The sequence below is a fragment of the Tamandua tetradactyla genome, chromosome 2, assembly GCF_023851605.1.
Source record: "Tamandua tetradactyla isolate mTamTet1 chromosome 2, mTamTet1.pri, whole genome shotgun sequence".
NCBI classification, from domain to species: Eukaryota; Metazoa; Chordata; class Mammalia; order Pilosa; family Myrmecophagidae; genus Tamandua; species Tamandua tetradactyla.
The window spans coordinates 69,091,409-69,104,200 of record NC_135328.1 but is presented as its reverse complement, the minus strand read 5'-3'; the positions used below and the strand labels follow the sequence as shown (position 1 = coordinate 69,104,200).

General features: G+C 39.0%; 1 protein-coding gene across 3 annotated transcripts in view; it reads left to right on the top strand.

The window, feature by feature from the left end:
• Positions 1–12,792, top strand: part of TEK (TEK receptor tyrosine kinase) — a 121,324-nt gene that overhangs the window by 53,445 nt on the left and 55,087 nt on the right. For 2 of the 3 annotated variants that reach the window (XM_077147994.1, XM_077147992.1), the window contains exons 2-4: positions 1,809–2,120; positions 11,536–11,646; positions 12,570–12,722. In XM_077147994.1, coding sequence (XP_077004109.1) covers positions 1,809–2,120; positions 11,536–11,646; positions 12,570–12,722 — 576 coding nt within the window. The remainder of the gene's footprint in view (positions 1–1,808; positions 2,121–11,535; positions 11,647–12,569; positions 12,723–12,792) is intronic. The other variant, XM_077147995.1, reaches the window with a different exon arrangement.

The following is a 12,792-nucleotide window of genomic DNA, read 5'->3' as shown; positions in this document are numbered from 1 at the left end:
TTTTGATTTTACTATTATTACTTTTATTTTTTTCTCTATATTAACATTCTATATCTTTTTCGGTTATGTTGCTAGTTCTTCTAAACCAATGCAAATGTACTAAGAAATGATGATCATGCATCTATGTGATGATGTTAAGAATTAATGATTGCATGTGTAGAATAGTATGATCTCTAAATGTTGGGTTAATTTCTTTTTTTCCGTTAATTAAAAAAAAAAAAAAAGAGAAGGGATAATTGGAGATGAAGGGATACAGACTGTACAACGGGACTGGATATAAAAACTCAGAAATGGACAGCACAATACTACCCAATTGTAATGCAATTTTGTTAAAACACTGAATGAAGCTGCATGTGAGGTATAGGTTTTTTGTTTTTGTTTTTTTTGTTTTTTTTTCTTTCTATTATTGTTTTAATTCTTATTCTGTTGTCTTTTTATTTCTTTTTCTAAATCGATGCAAATGTACTAAGAAATGATGAATATGCAACTATGTGATGTTATTAAGAACTACTGATTGTACATGTAGATTGGAATGATTTCTAATTGTTTTGTTAATTCTTTTTTTAATTAATAAAAAAAAAAAATTGGAATAAGGTGCAACAACCTCACAGGGTTGTTGGGAAATTTTACTGAGGTAACGTAAGAATTAAATGGAAATATATAGCTTACTTGAATCACTTTATATCTATACAGAGGTCTCTGAGGTAACAATTGCACATGACCCCTTTATTCTCCTGACCATTTTATGTAGATTTGGGAATTGGCTACCACCATAGTGAGAGAACGTTCTCCATTGCTGATATTTCTACATTTATAGAGAGGAGAGAATAAGTACATATTCCATTTGCTCCATGTTAGAAACTTTTGAAATCAGAAGAGACTCAGAAAGCAAAACAGGGTTTTTCTTTTTTTTAAAGTGTACATCATTTATGAAATAAGTTTGTGGTATTCATTTTAAAGGTCATGTAGGATTTTGTTTTTATATTTGGGGAAGGTGTGGGGCTTGGGGTTAGACATTCAGAAAATACAATAAAGAGAAGTGAAATAATCATTGAGTGCCCAATATGTAGCAGACAAAGTGCTTGATAATTTATTTATTTTATCTCATGTAATCTTCACAAGAATCCTGCAAGATAGGTCTCATTTTAAAGAAATGGCAAAAGTGGTTCAGAGAAAAATGCAGACTTCACTTATCCATTGTCCCTCTCCTATCTTGTGTAATCTAACACGGAATTGGACAATTCCTTGAAAATTATGAGTCTATAAAGTTAGTATACAGTGCATGTGGTTGATAATAATTCTTTAAAATACTTTGTTATTGTGGTAACAGATGCCATATCATAAATGTAATGTATCTCTAGTCAACAAACATTTACTGAATACCTAACTATGCCTTGTCACTATAGTGAGTAGAGATATATAATACACAGTTTGCTTTGGGGACAGAGAATAACTGATAGTATATTGCAGCTATGGAGTGGGGCAAAAGAGGTTAGCAGGGTCTAGGTGATGAAACTCCTGATGCCATGGTAGAGTTTTTGTTTTTTTTTCAACATAGGCAGACATCGGGAATCGAACCGGGTCTCCAGCATGGCAGGTGAGAACTCTGCCACCGAGCCGCGGTTGCCCACCCGGTAGAGAGTTTTGTATCTTGTCCTATGGAAGAGACATGTATGATCAGAACAACATTTCAGAAAGATTACCCACACCACAATTTTTTTTTAGACAAGGCTTTGTCAACACTCATTTATCCTGTATGCTCATGTTCATAGCCTTCATCATACATTATGCCTCCTCTTTGCTTTTAGGAACAGTGGAAGGTGCCATGGACCTGATCTTGATCAATTCCCTACCTCTTGTGTCTGACGCTGAAACATCCCTCACCTGCATTGCCTCAGGGTGGCGTCCCAATGAACCCATCACCATAGGAAGGGACTTTGAAGCCTTAATGAACCAACACCAGGATCCACTGGAAGTTACTCAAGATGTGACCAGAGAGTGGGCTAAAAAGGTTGTTTGGAAGAGGGAAAAAGCTAGTAAAATCAATGGTGCTTATTTCTGTGAAGGGCGAGTTCGAGGAGAGGCAATAAGGATACGAACCATGAAGATGCGCCAACAAGGTAACCCACCCCTCAGTTATGGGCAGATGAGGCCCATGAGACACACACACACACACATGCACCTTTTGCCTTGGTGGCTTCTCACTCAAAGGCAGGGCATGAGCCACTTGAATGCACGAAGGCCTGTCTGCAGCTTTCCAAACACTGCTTTCTTTGGTACATAGAATACTAGAGATAAAGGAGATAGCCAGTTCAACCTCCTTATGTACTAGGGATATTGAACCTAGTTTATGAGATGAAACGAAATTTATTAGCATATCATGGTGCTCTGTTGAGTGCTTCATGGCCCCCTAGGAAATACAACTATATTACATGTATGTAATATGAAAATCACAGCAACAAAGAAGGACAACTTTTCGTTGTCAAATACATCACGATTGGTTGTTTTGAGTTCTCATTGATTTTTCACCTGATATTAATTTATTTTGTTTGCCTCTGAATTCCCTTAACAGAAGTCAGTGTTTTCAAGGAAAAATTATTATAGAAATTATAAAATGGGTTACGTCTATCAATAATTAAATTTAATTGGTTATTTGGAGTATCTGTTATCTATTGCAAAATAATGCTGTGTTAACACATAACCACCAGCTACAGAGGCATACGACAAAGTGCATTTACAGCTCATGGGTCCAGATCAGCTGGGTTGACTAGGTGGCTCCTGATCTCGACTGGGCCTGGTTACATGTCTGAGTATTGGCTGGCTGTAGGCTTGTTAAGCTGGCCTCACCTGGGACAACTAAACTCAGCTCTGTTCCAATGTCTTTCATCCTTCGGCAGGCTAACCTAAATATGTTCACATAGATATGGTAGAGGTGCAGGAGAGCAAGTGGAAATGCACAAGGTCTCTTGAGACCTGGGTTCAAGAATTGCACATTACAAATTTTGCCTCATTTTATTGTCCAAAGCAAGTCAAATGATTGAGTTTAGAGTCAGAGTGTGAGAGCCCTAGAAAGTTAAATGGCAAAGAGTATGGATAAAGGGAAGGATAAAGAATCTGGGCCTTGTTTGTAGTCTATCGCTCTTGGGAAAAGACCTTGATTCAAGTTTAGAAGAGGAGTGCCCAAGGCCCACCTCACTAAACACAAGTGTCCATGGAGGATTTCCACTGAGGTAGGGTCCTAAGCTTTTTTACTTTTATTTTATCTTGGTGCATGGGCTGGGAATTGAACCTGGGTCTCCCACATGGAAGGTGAGCAGCATTTTACCACTGAACCACCCATAAACCCTTTTTCTTTGACAACTTTATTGAGAAATAATTCACATGTCATACAAGCCCCTCATTTAAAGTGTACTGTTTAGTGGTTTTATTATACTCAAAGAGTGTGAAATGATCACTGCAATCAATTTATAACATTTTTCAACACCTCAAAAAGAAATCCTATACGTTTTAGTGATCACCTCTCTATCCTATTCCTCCTAGCCCTGAACAATCACTAATCTACTTTCTGTCTCTATAGATTTCCCTGCTCTGGTTATTTTATATGGAAGAATCATGACATGTGATCTTTGTGACTGGCTTCTTGCACTTAAGTATAAAGCTTTCAAGTTCATCCATGTTTATAGCATGTATCACTATTTCATTCCTTCTTATGGCTGAACAGTATTTCACTGTATGGATATACCGCATCTTTTTTCACATTTTGTTTATTTATTTGTCAGTTGATGATGTTTGGGGTTGTTTCCACATTTTGGCTATTAGGAATAATGATGCTATAAACACTCATGTACAAGTTTTTGTGTGTACATATGTTTTCATTTCTCTTGGGCATATACCTAGCAGTGGAATTGCTGGGTAATGCCGTGACTCTATGTTTAATTGTTTGAGGAAGCCAGACTGTTTCCCAAAGTGGTTGCATGATTCTAAATTCACACCATCAGTGTATGAGGGTTCTGATTTTTCTACATTAAACTAAATCTTTAGGCCAGGCCACCAAGGTGATGGCAGTTGGAGGAGTTACAGACAACATTTAATGATTCAGTTCTGCCCTAAGGCTCTGAAGCCTAGACAAGCAGACAGATTTCTGGTGCTCTTGATGCTATCTAGTGGAAAGAGGACATAAAGAGTTCCAGCTGAGATGACCTCTGTTTCTGTTGTTAATGCTGCCAGAAATCCCATATACCAGAAATGGGTTGGCTTTTATAAATGGAATTTATTAAGTTGCAAGTTTATAGTTCTAAGGCCATAAAATGTCCAAACTAAGGCATCCAGAGATGTATACTTTGACTCAAGAAAGGGAGGATGAAGTTTGGGGTTTCTCTGTCAACTGAGAAGGCACAAGGTGATGTCTGCTAGCTTTTTCTTCTAGCTTCTTGTTTCAAATGGCTTCCCCAGGGGTGTTTTCTTTCTGCAGCTCCAAAAGTCTCTGTGTCAGCTTTGAAGCTTTTTCTAAAATGTTTCCCCTTTTAAAGGCCTCTAGTAAACTAATCAAGACCCACCTCGAATAGGTGGAGTCACATCTCCATCTAATCAAAAGGTCCCACCCACAACTGGTGTGTCACATCTCCATGGAAACAATCCAGTCAAAGTTTCCACCCTACAATATTGAATCAGGATTAGAAGAAACATGACTGACCTGCCATACTGGCTCAGGAAAAAGGTCATGGCTTTTCTGGGGTACATAACAGCTACAAACTGGCACAACCTGCTATTATCATACCAGAAAGGTCTGCACCCTCATCTGTAAGCAACTTTCTCTGGGCTACTGGTACCTAAATCAAAAGGGTCCTTTCCAAATGAGCATCATCATAACGACAGGGGACTGTAAACTGAAAATGCGTCATTTCATTAGACGATGATATTGTGAGCTCTTTAGAGATTGGTTTTTAATTATCAAGATGATCCAGAAAAGTAACACACCTCTGGACATTTCTCTGATGTGCTTATGTATCAACTGAGGGGTCTTGTTGAGACGCAGACTGTGATCCAGGACATACTGTAACAGAGGTGGGGGCGCCTGACAGTCTGCTTTTTAACAGTGACCCAGGTGATGTGATGCTGTCGGGCGCCAGACCACCCTTCGACTAGCAGGAGTTTAGAGTCAGCATCTAACTGGGGTTTACTTGAAAACATTTATCCGAATTTGCAAATGGTAGTAATTAAAGAACCTGAAGGCAGCAACCTCATTTTAAGGTCAAAAATGATAAAATCGCTATTCACTTAAAAAAAAAAAAAAAAGAAAGAAAGAAAATCGCTATTCATTACAAATGAAGGAAAGCATTTTCTTAGCAAAACTATAATGTTCACCTTTAAATGACACCAGGGTTAGTGGGAAAAATGCTCAGCAGAAATTCCCAGGAATGCAGCTCTCCGGTGAGGGAAGAGAGGTTGAACAAAGGGATGTGAGGTGTGCCAAAGCTATCAGGGCTGAAAAGTCAGCTCTATTATTTTCACACATCATTTTGTATTTGACTTGTATAAAGAGTAATTTCTCTTTGCTGATGTTTCCACATTCTGAATGAAGATGATCTGAGATTCTTGCCCCAGTGGTTTCACAGAAGTGAAAAGTGAAGCACCATCATGTCTTTTTTTTGGCTATCTGGATCAATTTCAGTAATGTAGAAATATGAATATTGCACAGCAAATTGAATAAGACCTTAGCAGTTAAAAACCAACCATAATGACCTGTCTGAACTGAGAGTCCAGGTCAACACAAGTAGAGGGTAGCTTAAATTCTGTTAAATGAGGCAAGGCAGGTTTGGATAGTAAGGTACAGCAGAGAGAAGAAGACTTTTAGACTCTTCTCCACTCACCTGAGTTTTAGTTTTTCCTCCACCACTTATTAGCTGGAGGTCTTAAAAAGGTTATTTAACCTCTATAGGTCATATTTTCTTCTCATCCATGAAATGGATATTATAATACCTATAAAATGGTCTTAAATTTTAAAACAAGATAGAGTATGTAAAAATCCAGCCTCCCTGAATACATTTAAAATAAGATTTGTTTTACACAATACATTTTGTTCCTGAAAGTGTGTGTTAAACGAGGCATTGCAAAATAAGGTACACAAATAGTAGCAGTTTGTAAATTGTGGGGATGGGATTTAAGACTAAGCCATCTGACTTCAGAGCCTGTACTTAGAACCACCGAACTGTCCTTTGTGTGTCGCTCTCACTTAACATTAATCACGCTCTCCCATTGTGGGCACTTTGTTTTAGAAAGTACAATAAGTCCACTTGAAACTCTAAAAGCTCTTCAGGTTACAGAGTAATAGTATGGAAGTTGAAGTCAGCCAGACCTGGGCTTGAGCCCAGCCCTACAACTGAATGGCATGACCCAGGGAAAGCTACTTAATTGAAATCATAGTTTTCTCATTTGGAAAAAAAAGGGGATAGAGTTTTTGACACAGACACTTGAGAATCAAGTGAGGCAATGAATGCACTTAGAGATCACCAACATTATCTGGTTGACAGTAAATGTTCAATAACTATGAACATTGTAGTACTTTGGAGTATTTTGTAATTCAGTGGAATTGTTCATTTTTCTAATTAATTGTAGCAATTTTTAATATCTTTTAACATAATTTTTGGAAATTTTTACAAAATCAAAAAACAGATAATATGTTCATCTCAGAATGTAGAACTGGTTCCAGTTTTTTTTTGCTGAGTGTACAATCGCTGAAATGTGATACAGGAAACGTAATCTCTTTCATGGTGGGTCATAAAAACCTCCAAAGCTATGTCTTCACACTGCTATTAATTCCCTAAAACATCCTGGGAACTCAGAAGTGCCTGCCCATGGACACAGTGGGATAGGATAAACATTGATATATTCCTGCTCACTGCTGACTCATGCACCTGGAGAGGAAGTGGAAAATCCATTTGAGATGTGCCAAAACATGGCTGAATTTGGCTCGCATACCTCAAAATGGCCAAACGGTTTTTATCAATGGCACCATCCTAGACTGTAAAAAGCAGTTTGTTCATACTTACTCACAATCTCATTTGGGGAGAAGGAGTTATAAATGAAGTTTGAGACATTTTCTTATTCAAAGATCTGTTTCACAACATTCCATCAGAGGAAGCATCAGGGTCCCCACCCCCATTTTCATTTGAGAATTAACTTTACTTCTCAGAATATCAAACTTTGCAAACATGATGTGTGAAGTTGATAGTGAGGAGTGAATTGTATCTAAACAACACAAATGAATCACAGAAAGCATCGAGAAAATTGGAAAAATTGAAATCAGTTCAATTTTTCATTCATCTATTTTTTTCATTCCACAAATATTCTTTGTGCCACTTACTGGGGATGCAATGAAAAACAATATTTAATGTGTCCTGAGTGCTTTAGTATGTGCCTGACACTCCCCTAGGAACTTCATACACGTTATCATCTAATTTTGTATTTACTAAATGCATATCTGGTAAGGACTATTATGACCCCATTAATACATGAGGCTCATGGCCATTGTAACTTAGCTGCTACAGCTGAGTATTAGACCTCAGAAGATGAACTCAGGCCAGACCCCAGAGGCCAATCCTCAATCACCACGATGGGCTACCTTTCAAAGCAGTTCTTCCTGGAACTTTCTGTCTAGGAGGGAAGATGCTCTGAGCTCAGGACTCCAAGGGTATATATAGAGCAGCTCTGAGGGCACTTAACCTGTATTTCAGGGGTCATGTAAAGCCCCTGGAGAAAGTGATGTCTAAATAGAGACTGAAGAATGCACAGGAGTTGGCGAGGAAAGGAGGGAGTGGAAAAGAAGGGAGAAATTTTGTGGCTTGGAGGTGAGTGACCACATGGTCTGTTTGAGAAACTGAATGTAATTTAGAATTACTGGAATTAAGAGCAAAGGAGCAGGGCTGGGGAAAGATGAGATTGGAGAAATGGTGTTGTGGAGGTCTTGCGTTCCATCTCCACCCTCCCATTTATTCAGTTAGGACACCATGGGCAAGGGACTTAAACATTCTCAGTTCCATCTCTCTTATGGGTAGACTTTGGGTATGCTATATTGTCCTCACAGGGCTGTCGTGAATATTAAATAAAATAAAATGGACATAAAAGTACATTTTTTCATCAGCCCTGATCTAACATTAAATTAAAGGAGACAACTTAAGTTTAGCTCGGTCATTTTTCATCCATGGGAAAGCTCTTTGTTTGAAACAGGTACTATCATCTGCCTTTTCTCCACTCCTTAAGGAATAAGCAACAGGCAACCAGTAAGGTGAATTATGCTCTTAGGTAAATTCTGCCAGTTAACCCATACAAATGATCTTGAGCTAGTCATCTTCCTAACAAGGCCTCAGCAATCCCATCTATAAAATCATTATAGATGGGACTTTAAAGCCTCTTTGAGCACTGATATCGTATAACCTGTAAGAGGTCCCTGGAGCTGGGTGACCTTGGATAGGTTACTTAACCTCTCTCTGGAACCTAATTTTCTCATTTGTAAAATTAAAATAATAATAGTACCTACTTCATAGGGATATTATGAGAATTAAATATGTGTAAAATGCTTAGAACAGTACCTGCTCCAGAGTGTCACTATTAAAATGTAGCTATTATTTTTTTATCCCATTAAGTCACTGAATGTCAGTATATATCTACCACATACAAGGAGGGAGCCAGGCTCCGGTGTCACCAGGAAGCTCTGAGTATAACAAGTAGGTTAGACTCCCTTCATTAGGACGCGGCAGAGAAACCAGCCTAGAGAGGTTCCTGCAGGAGGTGACAGGTTGGACTGTGTTTCTACTTGTAAACACAGGGGCCTTAAAGTACATAAAGTCTGAAATAATAAAGAGGCACAAAGCGTGTGTGCGTTTGGGGCGGCGGGGCAGGGGGAGCCACTTTGGACTTGAGCCTTCTGAGGAATCTTGTTTTCTTTCAGAACACAATGCTATGAGGGAGAAGTCCCGCATCAACTAAACAACTGTAACAGAAAGGGACAGAAAATATAAACAAAGGACATAGAAAGGAACCACAAAATGAATTGGCCAGAAAAAAAATTCTCACAGGAGTTTGGGAGCATGCTACACAAGGCACGAGCTCTAGGTGTCAGGACTGCTAAATGAAGCCCGTGAGGATGTGAGGGGCCCCACGAAGTCCCCCCACCCAGGCCCTGCCTTCCTTCCCTGCATCTCGGTCCCATCTGAACTGTCGAGAAAGCTGCCACTGTCGTATTACAAATGTCATGACAACAGTGTTGCTTAATTTTTATCTGAGAACAGTACTGACCACTTCTAAGTTCCCAGAGGTTCAGCTCATGTCATTTAATATTCTTAACATTTTAAGGTAGATATTATTACTTCTAAATTACAAATGAGGAAACTGAGACTAGAAGAGGTGAAGTAAGCCATTCAAAGAGGTCCGGCAAGTGGCAGAGGGTCGCTCCGAGCCCAGGACTGTCTGACTCTAACCCATTCACATACCTGATGACATGGGGCGTCCAGGAAGGCACCAGGCCCGGCTCAGCAAACACAGCTCTCTGCCGAGGGAACCAAGCTGTGGAACCTAAAGCTGCATCCTTCTCAGTGTTGCTCAAAGGTGACTTCTTCCCTCCTGGGGAAGCTTTCCAAACCAAAGTCCACAGAGTGATTACTTGGCCACTCTCAAACCACCCAAGTGAAAACCATGGATGAGACAAAAATGATTGTCTCCTCAGGGTGGAGGGCATGGGGACCAGCTGATTCACCCCAACTTCACCAGCAGTGGTCCCTCAGGCCCCCCCAGGCTTGCTCCTGGTTGAAACTCTGTGGGAGTTCATGCCTTAGGGTGCTGGGTGTTTGTTACTGATTTCTAATTTAAGTGGGTTCAGGTCAGCAAATGTTCTTTAGGAGATAGATTTTTTGCCATTCCTGGAGACATGCTTTGTGACTTCATTAAGCAAGAAATATGCTCGAAAATAATGTGTATTCAGAGAGCTAGGCCAGCACTCCATGAATAGCCAAAAAATCTTTAATGATGTGATTCAGTCCTTTTATATTTTTCCTTAGTTTTTGACCTGTTTGAGTAATTCGTTTCTGAAATTTCTTCTATGCTTGTGGATTTGTCAGTTTTTCCTTGAAATTCTTTCAGGTTTTGCTTCATGTATTTTGAAGCTATGTTATTAGATGCATATACAAGTTCAGGATAATTATATCTTCCTGGCGAATGTTTCCTTTTTTAGTATCATGTAAAGACCATTTTATCCCTATTAATTATTTTTAGCTTTAGAATCAATGTTTTTTTCTGATAAATACTTAGAACATTTGCTTCTGTTAGTCAGTGGTGGTCTAGATAAAAATTTTCTGTCCCTTTATTCTCAATTTTACGGGTCATTATGTTTAAAGTATAACTCATGAAAAAGAACACAGTTGTATTTTTTAATTCTGAGACTGTTTGCATGTTAAAATTTTCCTATAACAGATATATTGGCTTGATTTCTGCCTTCTTATTTTTTCTTTTCTGTATGCCATGATTTTTCTTTGGGCCTCTTTTTTTTTCCTCTTCTGACTTCTGTTGGATTGATTGAATCTCTCCCCCACCCCCATTCCCTCCTCTCCTCCACGTTTAGGTCAGTTAAATAGTCTGTTTCTCTTCTTTTGTTATTGACTTAATTGAAAACCTAAAATAAATCTGCCCTTACTCTTGTGGTTGTGGCTCTTTACAGATTATGGGGCAAGCTAAAGGAATTCAGAAACTGTTGTTGTGGCTGGGAGAATGTTGCATATCTTGTCTAATAAACCAAGGGACTCAGGTAATGTCATGTTCCAACCTGACAGAGAGACAGAAGTTCCCCAAAACATTTTATAAGCTGACTATACAATAACTTTCCCAGTTTTCTCCCAGTATTATTCAGTCCCATAACTAAGTCAGTTCATATGTGAAAATAAAGGGTAGGAGGCAAGATACAGGATTCTATCCTTTCCTTATTCTTTAATATCCCAATATTTCCATTGTTAGTAATAAGTCCAGTTTTGTGCTGATCCCTCTTGAGACATGCTGGTGGCACTCTAAAGCAATTGGAATTATTTGGGCAATAACAACAACAACAACCCAAACGGTTGTTTGGTTTGGAGAAGCCAATTGGATAATGCCTAGCCATTCTTGTATTTTCCACTTTGTGGAAGGATGGTAGAGTCATAGCTAATTTTGTTTATAGTTAATGTCAGGCCCTAGTTTGATAATAGTTATTAATCAACACAAAGTCTTCATCTCCCCAAACAGTTGCATGGGAAAATTGTATGTGTGTGTGTTGTGTGTGTACATTTTCATTTTTATGGGAGAAATGACCTTACCTTTCATTAGATTATTAAAAGGCTATATATCCCTAGAAACGTTAGAAACTATTAGCCACTACTGGTTTTCATACCATAAAAAGCCAACTGATTCTTGGCATGTGTCAGTTCTCCATCTTCTGAAGCTAATAGTTCATTTGCTTCTGGAGAAAATGTGTGTCTTCATTTTTATATCATGTTTTTTTCTCTCTTTTAAAAGCTTCCTTTCTACCAGCTACTCTAACTATGACTGTGGACAGGGGAGATAACGTGAACATATCTTTCAAAAAGGTGTTGGTTAAAGAAGAAGATGCAGTGATTTACAAAAACGGTGAGTATGTTCTATTTTCTTCCAGCACCACAGCATGAGACATCAGGTAGCACATATTGGATCATTATCCAGTTGCAATCTACTGCAGTCTAATTATCCCATGGAAGTAAAACTGAAATGAGGCAAGCTTATCAAATTCTGTCTGTTGTAGAAGCCCTCTTAAGCCATATTCTTATTTAATTCAATAAATTAGAGTAAGGGTACATTACATATGCCAATACCATACCCATACTTATACATGTGCATACTTTGTGTATACATACACACACACACACACACACACACACACACAATAAAATACCATCATGATGTGACAAGTGGGTTCCAAAACCTCAGCTATATAAAATGTGGGATTTTTAAAATGTGATATTAAGGAAATGATGAACAGGGTGAGTCTGGGACTCTGATTGGCAGCAGTTTGTGGGGGTCCAGCTATATAATTCAAATCTATCTGTATCCCAGCTCCCATTTGGCACTGCCTGGTGGCAATTGCCTGAGCCAGCTGAAATATTAATGGGGATCATTCTGGGTCCTTGTTTAGATAGAACTTGTAAGCTGGAGTGGTGATTCTAGGAATCTCCTGGTTAGTGATTGGTTGCCAGAGTTACCTGACATTTTACCGCCCAATTTTACTCTCCCTTTATGTTCAGCTCTCCCTAAGCAGACAAGCACTTTAGTTTACTCCCGTCTTCATGTGTTCATTGGTGAGGCTCATAGACTAACCTATCTTTTCTATATCTATGCCTTTCTCAACTACGGGTAGAACTTTGCATAAGTGAACCTTCCATTCTTCTCCCACGTGAAATATGCTGGAGCACATTTTCTTTATCAGGTTAGGGAAAACTGTCCAAGTGTAGGGGTCAGACTAAGAAACTGGAGTGTTGGAGTATGATCCATTGTTCTCTGCTCCTCTCGCTTACCAGGTTCCTTCATCCATTCTGTGCCCCGGCATGAAGTACCTGACATCTTAGAAGTGCACCTGCCACATGCTCAGCCTCAGGATGCTGGAGTGTACTCGGCCAGATACATAGGCGGAAACCTCTTCACCTCGGCCTTTACCAGGCTGATTGTCCGCAGTAAGTGATTGAGAAGCCTTTCCCTCTGTGGGAGCATTGTTATTAGGGTTTTTTAAGTTGCGAGTAACAA